The sequence below is a fragment of the Andrographis paniculata genome, unplaced genomic scaffold (genome assembly GCF_009805555.1).
Source record: "Andrographis paniculata isolate CXL003 unplaced genomic scaffold, ASM980555v1 Contig25END, whole genome shotgun sequence".
Lineage (NCBI taxonomy): Eukaryota > Viridiplantae > Streptophyta > Magnoliopsida > Lamiales > Acanthaceae > Andrographis > Andrographis paniculata.
This window is the reverse complement of record NW_026137546.1, coordinates 704,455-718,135: the sequence shown is the minus strand read 5'-3', so window position 1 is coordinate 718,135 and position 13,681 is coordinate 704,455. Positions and strand designations below refer to the sequence as shown.

General features: G+C 33.7%; 2 protein-coding genes across 3 annotated transcripts; both read right to left on the bottom strand.

Moving 5' to 3' along the window:
• Window positions 1–4,416: 4,416 nt before the first annotated feature.
• Window positions 4,417–6,183, bottom strand: LOC127245901 (WUSCHEL-related homeobox 8-like). Its single transcript, XM_051267045.1, has 3 exons — window positions 5,935–6,183; window positions 4,647–5,130; window positions 4,417–4,561 (listed from the first exon to the last, which is right to left on the bottom strand). Exons 1-3 carry the CDS (start codon window positions 6,113–6,115, stop codon window positions 4,516–4,518), a joined length of 711 nt encoding a protein of 236 aa, XP_051123002.1. The 5' UTR covers window positions 6,116–6,183; the 3' UTR covers window positions 4,417–4,515.
• A 3,486-nt stretch (window positions 6,184–9,669) lies between these two features.
• Window positions 9,670–13,435, bottom strand: LOC127245774 (probable leucine-rich repeat receptor-like protein kinase IMK3). Of its 2 annotated transcripts, XM_051266809.1 has the most exons (3): window positions 11,663–13,435; window positions 10,514–11,118; window positions 9,670–9,685 (listed from the first exon to the last, which is right to left on the bottom strand). In XM_051266809.1, exons 1-2 carry the CDS (start codon window positions 13,407–13,409, stop codon window positions 10,517–10,519), a joined length of 2,349 nt encoding a protein of 782 aa, XP_051122766.1. In that variant the 5' UTR covers window positions 13,410–13,435; the 3' UTR covers window positions 9,670–9,685; window positions 10,514–10,516. The 2 variants fall into 2 exon arrangements, with proteins under 2 accessions (XP_051122766.1, XP_051122765.1); XM_051266808.1 differs by lacking the exon at window positions 9,670–9,685 and having other exon boundaries at window positions 10,366–11,118.
• Between the last annotated feature and the right edge of the window lie 246 nt (window positions 13,436–13,681).

The following is a 13,681-nucleotide window of genomic DNA, read 5'->3' as shown; positions in this document are numbered from 1 at the left end:
TTGTATTAGTCACTTTCATTTCTATTTATTTTATTTTTGTAAAATATATATATATATAAAAACTCAGAAGTTAGACGGTACCCTCAACTTGTATATATCACTCGATAAGTAAAGTCGGTGTACAAAAAAAATTGAGCAATTAAACCCTAAACCCTAAACTGCAACGATCGACATGAAAAAAAAAAAAAAGAAAAATAATAAAGTAAAATAGTGATTAATTATTATATATATATAGAAAATGAAAACACAAATACCACCGGCATAATTTTATTTATTTATTTCTCAATAAAAAAAAAGGATAATAATAATAATGGGAAGTATGCATGTGGTGATTCATCATTGCTTATTGTTATTTTCTTACCTTTACCTTTGTGATTCCATTTGGATTTTGTTTTATTTGTGCGTGTTTTTATCATATAATTACTATTCATTATTTAATTTTTAATTTTAAATATATATATATATATATTTATGCCTTCAATATTAATTTAAATATCATAGAGACAATGTTATGCTTTTACAGTAAAATTGGTGTTCAATTTAATTATAGGAAGCCTTTTGTTTATTTTATTTTTATTTTTATTTTTTTGTTTATCAACTTCCCGGTTTATTATGCCTTTTAGCCCTTTGTTATAGTATTAGGGTTATTTCAATTTCAAATCGTACAGTTAATCAATAAAAACAAACATGTTATTATCTATGTTAACTAAATTTTACTTATTGATTTAATATAAAATAATCAAATTATTTCATTGGAAGAAAAGTCGAAAAGTTGAAGTTTGAACGTATTTGTATATACTATATTTTTAACATTCCTAAAACAAGAAAAAATAAGACCAAGTAGACGATGTAGATGTAGACGTAGAAAGTCTTTGTTTGATTTATTAGGTGACAATTAGATTTAAATTTTTTTAGTTATGCGTTGTCCGAATTTGATTTGGCAAGTAAATAACAGTAATTCAGTTAGACAAGTCCATAACGACAAGTTACGTACACAATATTTTGCAATTAAATATTCTTCAATTAGGTGAAACAAAATTCAATTTAAACTAACAATCTCAGTCTTAGATCCTTCTTAACAATAAATTATTCATCACGGGCGGATGTGTTACTTTGCACGTAACATAATTTATAATTAATTTTTTTTTTTTTTTTTGGTTAATCCTTTAAATTTATTCAATTACTATATTTAAAATTTATTTATACCGTTCAACATTTATTAAAGATAACTAATTTTATTACATTTATTATTTTTAATTACTAGTTGAGAGTTCAACTGTTTGAACTATACACATTTGACATTTCAAATAATTATTTTTTTACTATTTAATCTATACATTCTCGATATAAAAGTATATTTCCGTCAAATTTATTTTTACTTTCTTCTTCGTTAATTTTATCTTAATAGTAATTTTACCGAAGTAAAAAAAAATATTAACATTTAATTAAAATTTTCAAAAGTAACATCAATTATATTTTTACTTTTTTTTTTAATAAAATATTCATTTTTCTTAATCTATGTGCAGCTCCGATAAAACTATTTTTAGCGGACATAGGTATTACTATTTTTTATATAATAGTGATTGGATTGACCGTGCTGAAATTGTATAAACCCCAAATTACAATGGGAAATTACTATATACATACACCACATATATATATATATAGTTTGGGTTTGTTTACTTAAATTACGTAATAATTTTCAAAGTCTGAATTTCCGAAAATAATTTTCAACAAAAGTAATGTGATAATGTATAATTTCTGGAAATTAATGGGACAAAAATAAAAAATCAAAGAAAGATAGAAATGGAAAACACAGACACAAATGATGGAGATAGAGATAGCTCAACAAGACTGTAGAAATTTTTGTGCACAAAATTAAACCAGTAGGTATGTTTGTTACTAATTAATTAATTAATTTAAAGATGCAATAAATTTAAAGAAGTAGAACTAATGGCAAATCAAAATTGACTAAAAACCAACTACACACTCACTAAATGAATATTCTAACATATAATTTTAGTTTCAAAATTTGTTGGTCATCTCCTATTGTTTACTTTCACATTTTCACACTATTTAATTATTCCAAAAATAAAACTAAAAACATCGCTTCAAAATTAAATATTCCTTTCGTCTCATTTTTATATATCCATTTGTGTTTTGCATTAACTTTTAAGAATATTAATATTATATTGAGATATAATAGAAATAAAGATAAAAAAAAACTAAACTAACTTCATTAATATTATATGATATAAAAATAATAGCATTTGTGTAATATATTATAAATTGAAAGAGTATTTGTAATGTCAGCTAGATTGAGCAATGACTAAAAATAAATAAATAGATACTTTGTTATAGGACGAACCAAAATGAAAAAATTAATAAATTGTTAAGACGCAGAGGAATTATTATACATATATAAAATTTAAGGTCACAAACAGCATAGCGTTAATTTAACCTATGTAACCAACATATATTTATATATAAATGCTATACGGGTGACCAACATATATATTTGACCGGATCAGCCTATGCATAAATATACGTTGGTTACTCCTATAACGTGATCCGGTCAAGTCAGCAGTTGACTTAACCGGTTAAGCCTTTGATCTATATCGAAAATTTAATTTAAAATTCAACTTTGTTTAATCTTTTTTTTTCTCTTAAAAAAATGTCATAATAAAAGTTGGAAGAACAAATATAAATAATGATTTGAGTGTGGTAACAACAAGAGTTATTATTGTGGAAACTGTGGATGGATGGGTACTTGACAACATATTCACTTACCTTATTGATCACCACCACCATAACCATGTTGCCAAAAACAAACAATTACTACTACACATGTTAATGTTGGTCACAAAACTCACCAACACCTTTTGTCAACTAATTAACCAGAACCACTCCTTCCTTGCTTCTTCTTCTTCTTATTATTATTACTATTATTATTATTGGCAAAATAATAAAATTTAAAAGTATTTGTTATCTTAAAATATTGTTTTTGGACAAAATTCTATTCGGCCCATGAAAAAAGTCTTGCGGCCCGTTTGGTTTAGTCCATCTGTATAGGTCGCAACCCTTGACACAATTTAATTTTATCATATAGTTCATTTAGTGTTATTTATAATTGACATTATTAAATAGTGGTGGTAACACTCCACTCTACAAGCTACGCAGTTATTCATTCTAAAATTATTTTAGAACAAACACGGTTAAACTATTCCAAAGAATTACTCATATAATTAGTCTAATCAATTAATTTAATTTTTATACAATTTCAAATCATCCAATCCCAACTCATCCATATACAAGAATTAGTTTAGCACTAGCCCAACTCCGAGTATTTATAAAATTACATTTATAATTTATTTAAGAATTAAAAATATTTTTACATTAACACCAGAATATAATAGAAAATATGGAGTACATTTGAGCCGCCTTTATTTAAATTTTATATTCATAATATAAAATAACAAATAATTTTTTAATATTTATTTTATTAATATTTAAATTTAACAATATGATATAATCAATTTTAACGTTATACATATATTTATAGATGATATATAGAAGTATAAATCCCTTTAATGAAATGGTCTCCAAAGGGCCCAAAAGAATTGGAGCCCTGGCAGTGGGCTGCCCACGCTCAGGGCGGATCTGCATTTGAATGTAATGATGAAAATAAAAAATATATATTTTTAATTAAAATATAGATATTATATATATAATTGAGGAAAGTAAATGCATTACATAGGAATTTATTTTTGCCCTAAAATAAATGCTTAAACAGATTATTATTATTATTATTATTATTATTATTATTATTTAAAGCAATATAAATGCATCGCCACAATGTAGCCTTACATTGAAAATAAAACATAAAAAAAGGGTGTATTTTTTTTAATGGTAAAATCAATTTTCCTTAATCACAATTATACTTTCTTGTGGCCCATTCTTCATTTACTAGACAAAGCCCATAATTATTTTTTCATTTATTAAATTACAGGAGACTAATAAAATGAATATCAAGAAAATGATACTCATCTTAAGCAGCAATATGAATTCTAAGACCTGAAAGATTAAGGTGTGTTTGGTTTTGATCTCAAACTCAAATTGCCACTATTTAGCATACATAATTTCTAATAAAAATATATTATTCCTTCTCATAAAATATTTAGGCAAAATACTATTTAAAACAAAATTCAAATGAAAACTTTGATTTTAAACAAAAATCAAGGAAACAGTAAGCAACCAAATATTCAAATATTCAAACTAAGTTTAGTCTTTTTGGATAATAAAACAGCCAAAAACTGTTTCAAAAAATTAAGGAACTATAAAATGATCAAATCCCCATCTGATTGTAAGCTATGTCATCGATGAGTATTAGATGAATAGATGAGAGTTACTAAGGTCAAGTTGGCATAATCAAGAACACTAAACTGTGTAACAAGCTTGTCAAAAAGCCAAACATACCAGGATGAGAAGATGAACAACACATGTTTGTTGTAAGAATCATAGTCCCGTGGGGTCGCCATCGAGCATCTCATTCGGTCCATTCCTGCAATCATTAACCGATCATGTAATGAATTCATGTATGTTTAAGCACACAAAAAGCGCAATGCGAGAATTGGTAAGAAATGGACCACATTTCGTAGAAGGGAATCTGTCCAAGGCCGGTGGCATTGATCGATGTGGTGCCTTCAAGGGATAACATATGTGGTTTGCTTTTACTGCTGCAGAATGGATCTGTAGAGTGAAAGACCATCTCCTCACTACTTCTGGAGTCGAGGATGTTCTTTGATTTGTCGGTGGAAGACTCTGCTGCCTCTGTTTCAACTTCAGATCCTGTGTTGTTTGCTGTTGATGGCATCGCTTTTTGCTTCCTCTTCGACCTGGCGCGCCTGTTCTGAAACCAATTGTAGACATTTGTTTCGGAAATTTGGCCATGCTGCATTAACTTCTCTGTTAGTTCAGGGATTCTTGTCTTGCCTATGGAGCCCTCTTCCTGGAAGGTCTGCTCAAGTATTTCCAGCTGCATAGGCGTTGGCGTCCATCGCTGCCTCCCGGAGATTTTGTGCACACCAGATGACACTGAAGGGTCATAATACATTCTTCCTAACCTCAATCCTGAATAAGCATGACAATTCTATTGACATGAAGTTGAAGAATATTGAAGGATAGGGTTTTGCAAGTTAGTGTTCTATAGCCTTGTTTGTTAGTGTATTCATTTGCATCAAGAAAATAATACGACAGTGTAAAAAAATCAAATAAGATTCAAAGGATAATCAATTCAAGAGTTTCTAAGCCTCTGGAATTCCTGAATCCAATTGAACTGTAAATGAAAATGAAGAACAACCGCAATAAAATCCTTAGTTAAGTCATGATTTTTATTGTAAACCAAGGCTTACAGTTTCCAGAATCGGGATCATTAATTCAAGAGTTTTTAGACCTCTGGAATCCATGAATCCAATTGAACTGTTAATCAAAATGAAGAACAACCACAGTAAAATCCTTAGTTTAGTCAAGAGTATCGCTTACATTAAGGCAGTTAATCAGTGTTGGAAAGATGAAAGTGAAATCAATGGTGTTCCAACTATAAATTTTAGAAACACATTCACTTGATCATGGATTAAAGGCACAGAGATTGCGAAGAAAAAAGTGATAAATAAGCAGCAACAACATCTTCATTGCCAAAACTCAGATCTAGGAATTTAAAACAAAGAGAAAAATCAATGGTAGCGTTGCTTCTCAATGATTATTTTGCACTTTCTACACCGAATACTAACAGCTTCCGCCTCAGTTCTCAACCTCAACGCCAAAATAATCAAACAACATATGAAGATTGCACACAGAAACGATGATTAAACGAAAATATACAAAATCACTATCATCAATTCAACGAAATCGTAGAGACGATTGATGATTCCATACCAGCAATATCGTTCTGAAACGCGATCGATTTGTGCAGCTCGACTAGCTGCTCGGAAATGGCTGCGTAAGCCGCTATTTGCTTTCGAAGTACCTCCATTTGCTCGTCCGTCATCACCTTCACAAACATTCCGCCGCCATGAAAATCCCCCGTCTGCTGCTGCGGCTGTTGCCCCCACTCCATTGTCGATAGAGATTGCAGAAATTAGAGAAATTTATTATGTTAATTAATAATTTTTCCATATATAATTCTATATTACTGTAATTTGATTTCATTTCTCACGTGCAATAGTCTATTATATATTCTATACATGTTCATTAATTTCATAAAGAAGCTCAAAAGCATCTTCAACGCCTTGTTCATCTACCTATGTCCTGCTATCTAGATGAGCTATTTCACGATAAACATTCAGTCTAAAAAATGACAGACATATGTTTTCTTTTACTAATAGTTGTAATTTAAAAATGGGGAAGTTGTTTAGAATCAAATGACACATGTTTTCTTTGATGACAAGAAACAATGAACATAGTCATGATTTGAATGCTCTTTCAATGCATTCACTAGCTGAGACATCTCATTTTGTGTCTAACAAAAGAAATTCACTGGAATGATAAAGAAACGCGTTGATGAATGAAAACACTCTTCCATCATCACAGAACTGCGAAGAAATTAACACAGTAAGGGATTATAACAATTTGTGAGGGAATTCGAATTCAGTTCACCAACGAATTATTCCTTTACTAATTGTATATGAACAGTGCTTATCATTAGAGACGACATGGACGTAGAAGAAATAATATATCAAAGCTCCAGAACAAAAGAAAAAAAATACAAGAATGAAATAATATTGTGCCAAAAAACATTCAAAACAGAAAGATAAAAAAAATAAAATAAAATAAAACTATTCTAACCAGCTGGGCTGCTGAAGAAGAGATCTTCCAAATATACCATCCAAGAAGGACACTTACTAATTGAACAACCCGGCATTAAAATCAGTCTACTTTTTCTTTCAATCAAGTTATAGACTATGGAAGGTGCTTTAGGACGTTCAACTATAAGCTCTCTAAGGTCGTCGGTCAAGTATATCTTAAAATAGAGAGCCAACTTCGAACACAAGACTGCCTTCCGGCATGTCGAAGAACCCCTCGTGCCGCTGCTTATAATAGTTGATCGGACCCGTCATCCACGGAATCGAAAATTCATCAAACTCCATCAATTCGCCGCCATCTCTTTTCTTCAATGCAACACGACAGTTGCCGCTGCTAGTGTCGACAAGGAAAATGCAAAATTGACTGGGCGAACAATCAATACGAAAGGTTGAAAATATCCAATTCTCGATCCTCGCCCTGTATTGTAAATAGTTTTGTAAAACTTGTCGTCCCTTGGGTCGAAGAAATCTTCCAGTTTCTTTTCGGGGTTTAGGCCAATTTTCCAAATTGATCATATGGCCATCCCATGGAAAACTTTCAAAGTCATCTCCACCTTTTTCAACATGCTCCAATCCCGGATTCTGTTGTTAAACACCGAATATTGTTTCATATCCCGATCAGTGACTACTATTTTATAGTCCTTGGACAACGGATCAAAACCAATGTCACATATGAAATCACGAAAATATGGAGAAGGGAAGCCCAAATCTGTAAATGTTCCGGCAGAAGGATTGAAGACAACGATACAGCGGTTTCCATAGTCGTCTTTTCCATAAGAACGCGAACCTTCGAGTAATAGTCCATCACATCCCCTCCTGAAGAAGCTGTTCGAGCCTTGGATCAATTCATCATGAAAGAGGCGTAATTCTTCCTCACGATAGGAAAAACTCTTTTAGATTGGAGAACCATGATGAATTCTTGGATCGATGGAGATGTGCCTATCGGTGATGGTGTGGATCCACGATTTGGAGTCGAACCAGAGACTTCACTGGAAGTCTCGCGAGGATCAGCTCTAAGACATCCGAAACTAATTCAGTATGTTCATCTACAGTACTATTCATCTTCGCCTCCGATTCGATGAACGAATGGTACGTAATGTGTGTTCTAGGCTAGTGAAAGGAAATAACATTCACTACGGATATATTTTAATAGACTAAAAATAATATTGAAATGGTCAGAGAGATCTATCTATCTATCTATCTATTATTATTATTATTATTATTATTATGGATTATATTAATACCAACATATAATCTGATCTGTAGTTATTAATATTACAAATAATACAAAATATGCAATACCATATGTAATACCTACAAACTTCTAAAAAAAATAAAAGGGCTAAATATTTCATTCAAAATATAATTTTTTATTTTAATAAAATTTTTGTATGTCCTTAATATAAAAATAACTAAATCTAATAGTGTGTTTTTTTTTTCACCAAACTACATAATCTTATTATTTGGATTATATATTTTTAAAAAAAATATTTTTATTTTTTTAATCAGATTTAACAGGTTGACTCTTGAAATTTTTAAAAAATATTTTATTAAATATTATTTTAATATTAAATTTAAACCAAAATTTTTCAAATTAAATCAAAAGAAACACACTATATACATTTTAATTTTATTTAAAATTATAAAGAACATATATATATATATATTTAACAATAATATGCATTAATATTAGGAATTTGTTCACTTTAGTATTTTTGGACCGTATAATCAAGTTAACACAATATATATATAGTTCTAACTAATTCATAAAAAAGGGAGCAGTTGTAAATGTATTTAAATTAAATTTAATAAAAATATATAATTTAAATTCAATACTCTTAATTAAAACTTTGGAAATATAATTAATTATAAAATTTATAAAAATATTTATTTGTTAAATTAATTTACAAAAAAAATTTAATTTTAGATAGTACTATCCCGTCATTAAAATTTGTTCTCATTTTCTTTGTAAAATATAAAAGGATCGTGAACAGATTTGGATGCCAAAAGGATTATCTAATAATATTCAAATAAATAAAAAAAAACTATTATAGTCAATAAAATAATTACTGAAAATACTGAGTTAAATAAATAAATCATCTAAAATGATTGACATAGCCTTTCTCAGTAATGACATTGTCATTGCAACTGTATAAGCTTAAGTCGGAATCAGAATTTAAAAAGAATATAATATATTATTTTAAATTGTATATTTGATTTTTTATTTTTTTATTAAATATTTGAATTTTTTTATTTTTATATAAAAAAATGTATTATTTATTAAGTTCTATCTATACTATTTATTTATATTTTATTATAGACAAAAAATATATATTATTGAGGCCCTAATTTTTGTTTTAAGATTGTTTAGATAAAATTAATATTAATATTATTATTGATATTATTTAAAGTACATGAATATTTTATGTTAAATTTTAAAACTAAATTTACGCTAGAAATTTCTTTTTTTTATTTATATTTTTTTATAAATAAAAAATATTATTATATATATATATATTTAAGGGCCCTTATTTTTATTTAGTCTCGGCCTTCCAAAGTCAGGAATGGCCTGCCTCTTCTCCAATAGTCAATGGTCAAGTAGCTCTCCCTACACACATGTTGATGCATACGGAGACATGCCTAGTTTCGATCTGGACATACACCGTGTCGAATGACGGGAGAGAACAACTATATTATGTATCATCGGGCATTCATTGAATATCAACAGCTCCCTATCCCATGGCAAACCTCGTTCAAGATGATCATATTAAACGGCAGGGGGCATGCCTCTATTGCTCGTTGTCCATTCACAAGACCATAAGGACCTACTGAATGAAAGGGTTCATTTAAGCGAGGGAACTTTTGCACAACCAAATATCAAAAATTAATGAAAGTGAAAGTGTCAACATCGGCGACAATCTGAGTTTTTGGATGCTCATACGATACAAGAAATAGTAAGAAAAATGGCTGAAGGCAGGCACTTGTTTTAAAATGGTGGGTACGGTGAGGAAGATTACGACAACAAAAACAACAACTTAGATTCTGTCGTGCACACCATTAGATGTTTCTAACCATCCGAGAGTATCCAACATCAATTTTTTGTAACACCACCTCAAAACATCAAGTCATGGAAGTTAAAATATTTTGCGAATAACTTTAAAAGCTTCCGTTTTTTGTAATCAAAATAAGGTGCCTAAGAGCCGAAGAAAGTAATATTTCATCCCTCAGCCAAATTTATCTCACTTTTCTTTTTAGTCTTTTCATTAAATTTATCTCATTACTAATTTTGGCAAAGTTAACAAATAACATTTAATTATTACCCTTCATTTAATACTTATTTACAACAGTTACCACTAACTTTATTACATTCTTTCTCTTCATTTACTTTATTTTTTAATTAAATTTTCAACAATACCTCCAACTATCTATCACTTATTTAAAAAAATATTTATTTTCCTTAATTTTCGTGGGAGGCCAAATAAACTAATTTTAATAGACGGAGGGAATATATTGAAAAAAAAAAAAAAAAAAAACAGTATTTGTTCAATCAAATGTTGAATGTTACACTACATATATATATATATATAGGAGGAATCAAGAAGGATTCACATCCTACAAATTCAAGAATAAAAGAATAATATTGGATCAGTCACCTTTCAATCCACCGGCGACGTTTCCACCCCCCCGCTGCCACCCGCCGCCGCAATCTCCTCCAGCTGGCGGAGGATCTGCCCCAGCTCCGGCCGTGCCGCCGGCACCGGATCAACACAATGCAAGGCCAGCTTCAAAGCATTCAGCAGCTCGTCGCCAATCGCCGATGCATCCCTCATCAGCTCGAAATCGAACACCTCATTAGTCCACTCCTCCTTCACCACCGCCGCCACCCACTGCGGCAAATCCTGGCCATCCATAGCCTCCTCCGCCGGCGACTTCCCCGTCAGAAGCTCCAGCATGATCACGCCGAGGCTGTACACGTCGCTCTTCGCCGTGGCCCTCCTCGACTTGGAAACCTCCGGCGCGCGGTACCCCAACAGCCCCGCCGTTGCCGACACGTTTGCATTCGCCACCTCCGACATCAGCCGCGCCAGCCCAAAATCGCTGATCTTGGCATCCGTTTGCTCGTCGAGAAGGACGTTGCTCGACGTTAAGTTCGCGTGGATTGTGTTGGCATTCTTGTGGAGGTACATTAGGCCTTTTGTTATGTCCCGCACGATCTTCAACCTCGTCGGCCAATTCTTCGACGCGTTTTGTCCTCGGCCTATATTCGCATAAAATATACGATGTGAATTAAGCATAAGCTCGTCCTCCCTGAATCACAAATGTGAGAAACTATGCAACAAATCATATTCAATAGCTATTTATATTATATCACACAATTTTTATACTAACTTTTTATTATTTCAAAATCAATTAAGAATTCTAAAACATATCGAAACACACCCTAAATACGTGCTAAGTTTGCGAAACAAACAACGGAACTTAAAGTTCTTGATGAACAAAGTCCACGATCGATGGACTAACTTCATTCGTATTGGTTGACTCTAAAATATATCAAAAAAAAATGATATGTATTACTTTAAACTTTAATTTTAACTTTCAGGTGAAATGATCATTTAATAATTTGCAAAAAACGAATATCAATAGAATCAAGAAAATCTCTTACCATGTTCATTCGTATTGGTTGACTTTAAAATATATCAATAAATGATGCGCATTACTTTAAACTTTGAACTTTGAAGTGAGATGATTATGTATCAGTTTTTAAAAAACGAATAACCAATAGAATCGAGAAAATCTCTTACCATGGAGGAATGTGGCGAGGCTCCCATTCGGCATGTAGTCGAAGACGAGCAATTTTTCGCCTTTAGGGCCTAAGTAGTAAGCCCGAAGGGCGAGAAGGTTCGGGTGCCTAATCTTGGCCAAAACCTCGGCTTGCGCCTCGAAATCGCGCTGCCCTTTCGTAATTTTTTCGCGCAATCTTTTGACAGCAACTTGAACTCCATTCTCCATGGTAGCTCTATACACCGTTCCATAAGTACTTTTGCCCAAAATCTCGGCCGTGGCGCAGAGAAGATCGTCGGCGCTGAAGTCCATCTGCCCGTCGAAATGGACGAGCTTTCCGCCGCTCGGTTCGACCTCGATCTCGATGACCTTTCCGCTCGATACGGCGCGCGGCTTGTCCCGATTTGTCGCCTGTCGTTTCTTGAGTAAGCAGCAGATAAGAATGCAGCAGGTGATAAGGAGAATTATGACAAGAATCCCTGCCAGGATGAGGATGATGTCTTTGGTATCGAGTTTTTGTCGACGGCGGGAGGGGGGCGGGGTGGGGTGGGGTGGGGAGGGGTGGCAGGGGGATGAAGCAGTGTAGCCACAGAGGTTAACATTGCCTGTGAATGAGGTTTGGTTGAATTTTTGGGACAGGCTTATAGGGACAGGGCCTGATAAGTTGTTGTAAGAAACATCGAAGGATTGGAGATTCGGAATCTTTGTAAGAAGGCCTGGAATCTCACCATTGAATCTATTGTGGGAAAGATCGATGTTTTTGAGTGAATTTAGTTCCCCAATTGTTTCTGGAATCTTCCCATCGAATTGGTTGTCTCTTAGGTTAAGAACTGACAGGTTCTTCAGGTTATTACCAAACAGGCTTTCCGGCAAGCTGCCGTTGAGCCAATTCCCCGACAGGTCGAGTGTCTGAAGCTCCGACAGGGTTCCGATTGTCGCCGGAATTCCGCCGGTGAACAAATTCCGGTCAAGAATCAGGGATCGGAGCCTGGATTTGCCGCCGCCCCAGGTGTCCGGAATCGGGCCGGAAAAGTTGTTCATTTCCAAGGAAAGAAACATAAGAGAAGACGAAGTTGTAAGCCTGACAGGGATTGGTCCCGACAGGGAATTGTGGCCAAGACTGACCCTGATTAGTTTCGTCGAATTCGCGAGGCTTTCGGGGATCGATCCGGACAGGGAATTGTTAGCCAATTCGAGTGTCTGAAGAAGAGGGCACGAGCCGAGCTCCGGCGGGATCGCGCCGGAAAATCTGTTGTTGAAAAGCTGGAGGCCTCTGAGGTTGCGGAGGAAACCTAGCGCCGCCGGGACGGCGCCGCCGATGGAGTTGTCGTGGAGGCTGAGCTTCCTCAGGGCCTGGAATTGCCCGATTTTTTCCGACAGGCTGCCTGATAGGCTTTTCCAGGGTAGCTGGATGACGATGACCTGTCCCTGAGCGCATTTAATGCCGGCCCAATCGCCGGAGCAGGCGCCGGCGGCGCCGCCGGACCAGCTGGATAAGACCCCGTTTGGATCCACGAAGTCGTGCTTCAGCGCCTGGAGGGAATTGTAGTCTGATTCTGTTACAATTATTCCGTCCCACGGCACGGAATTTGCCGCGCCAAACAATGACTGGAAAATTAGTAGAAATAGCGGCCATAAATGAAGTTCTAGTGGACCGGAGCCGCCGGCGCTGCCATTGTCGTCTTCTTCGTGTCTTCTTCTTCGATTGTCTGAAATTTGGATTTTGGGGTTGTAAGAAGCTTCGATTTTTTCGAGAATGGCGGCCATGGCTGGTGAGGAAAGAATTAATTGGATTTGGGGATTTAGGGATTTAGATGAATTGGAACGATTTTAATTTTAGTCCATTTTATTGATCTTACAGAACTGTAACGGATAGTTTGTCTTCTTCGATGGATTTTGTAAGAAGCTTTTGTGGGGGCCATTAATATAATTATTACCTATTGTGTGTGTTTATTTAGAAAATTAATAAATTTCAGGCTCCTCATGTCACGTGCCTTTTTCAACGGCTATCTCTTTCGTTGTCGGCCCGGTCAACCTTT

What these genes read in the sequence shown, in the direction of transcription:
- LOC127245901 (XM_051267045.1), bottom strand. Translation starts at nt 6,115, where the DNA reads ATGGAGTGGGGGCAACAGCCGCAGCAGCAGACGGGGGATTTTCATGGC. An exon ending in GTTTCAGAACGATATTGCTG is followed by an intron (nt 5,131 to 5,934) that starts GTATGGAATCAT and finishes ATGCTTATTCAG; the next exon opens with GATTGAGGTTAGGAAGAATG. An exon ending in ATTCCCTTCTACGAAATGTG is followed by an intron (nt 4,562 to 4,646) that starts GTCCATTTCTTA and finishes TAATGATTGCAG; the next exon opens with GAATGGACCGAATGAGATGC.
- LOC127245774 (XM_051266809.1), bottom strand. Translation starts at nt 13,409, where the DNA reads ATGGCCGCCATTCTCGAAAAAATCGAAGCTTCTTACAACCCCAAAATC. An exon ending in CCTCGCCACATTCCTCCATG is followed by an intron (nt 11,119 to 11,662) that starts GTAAGAGATTTT and finishes ATGCGAATATAG; the next exon opens with GCCGAGGACAAAACGCGTCG.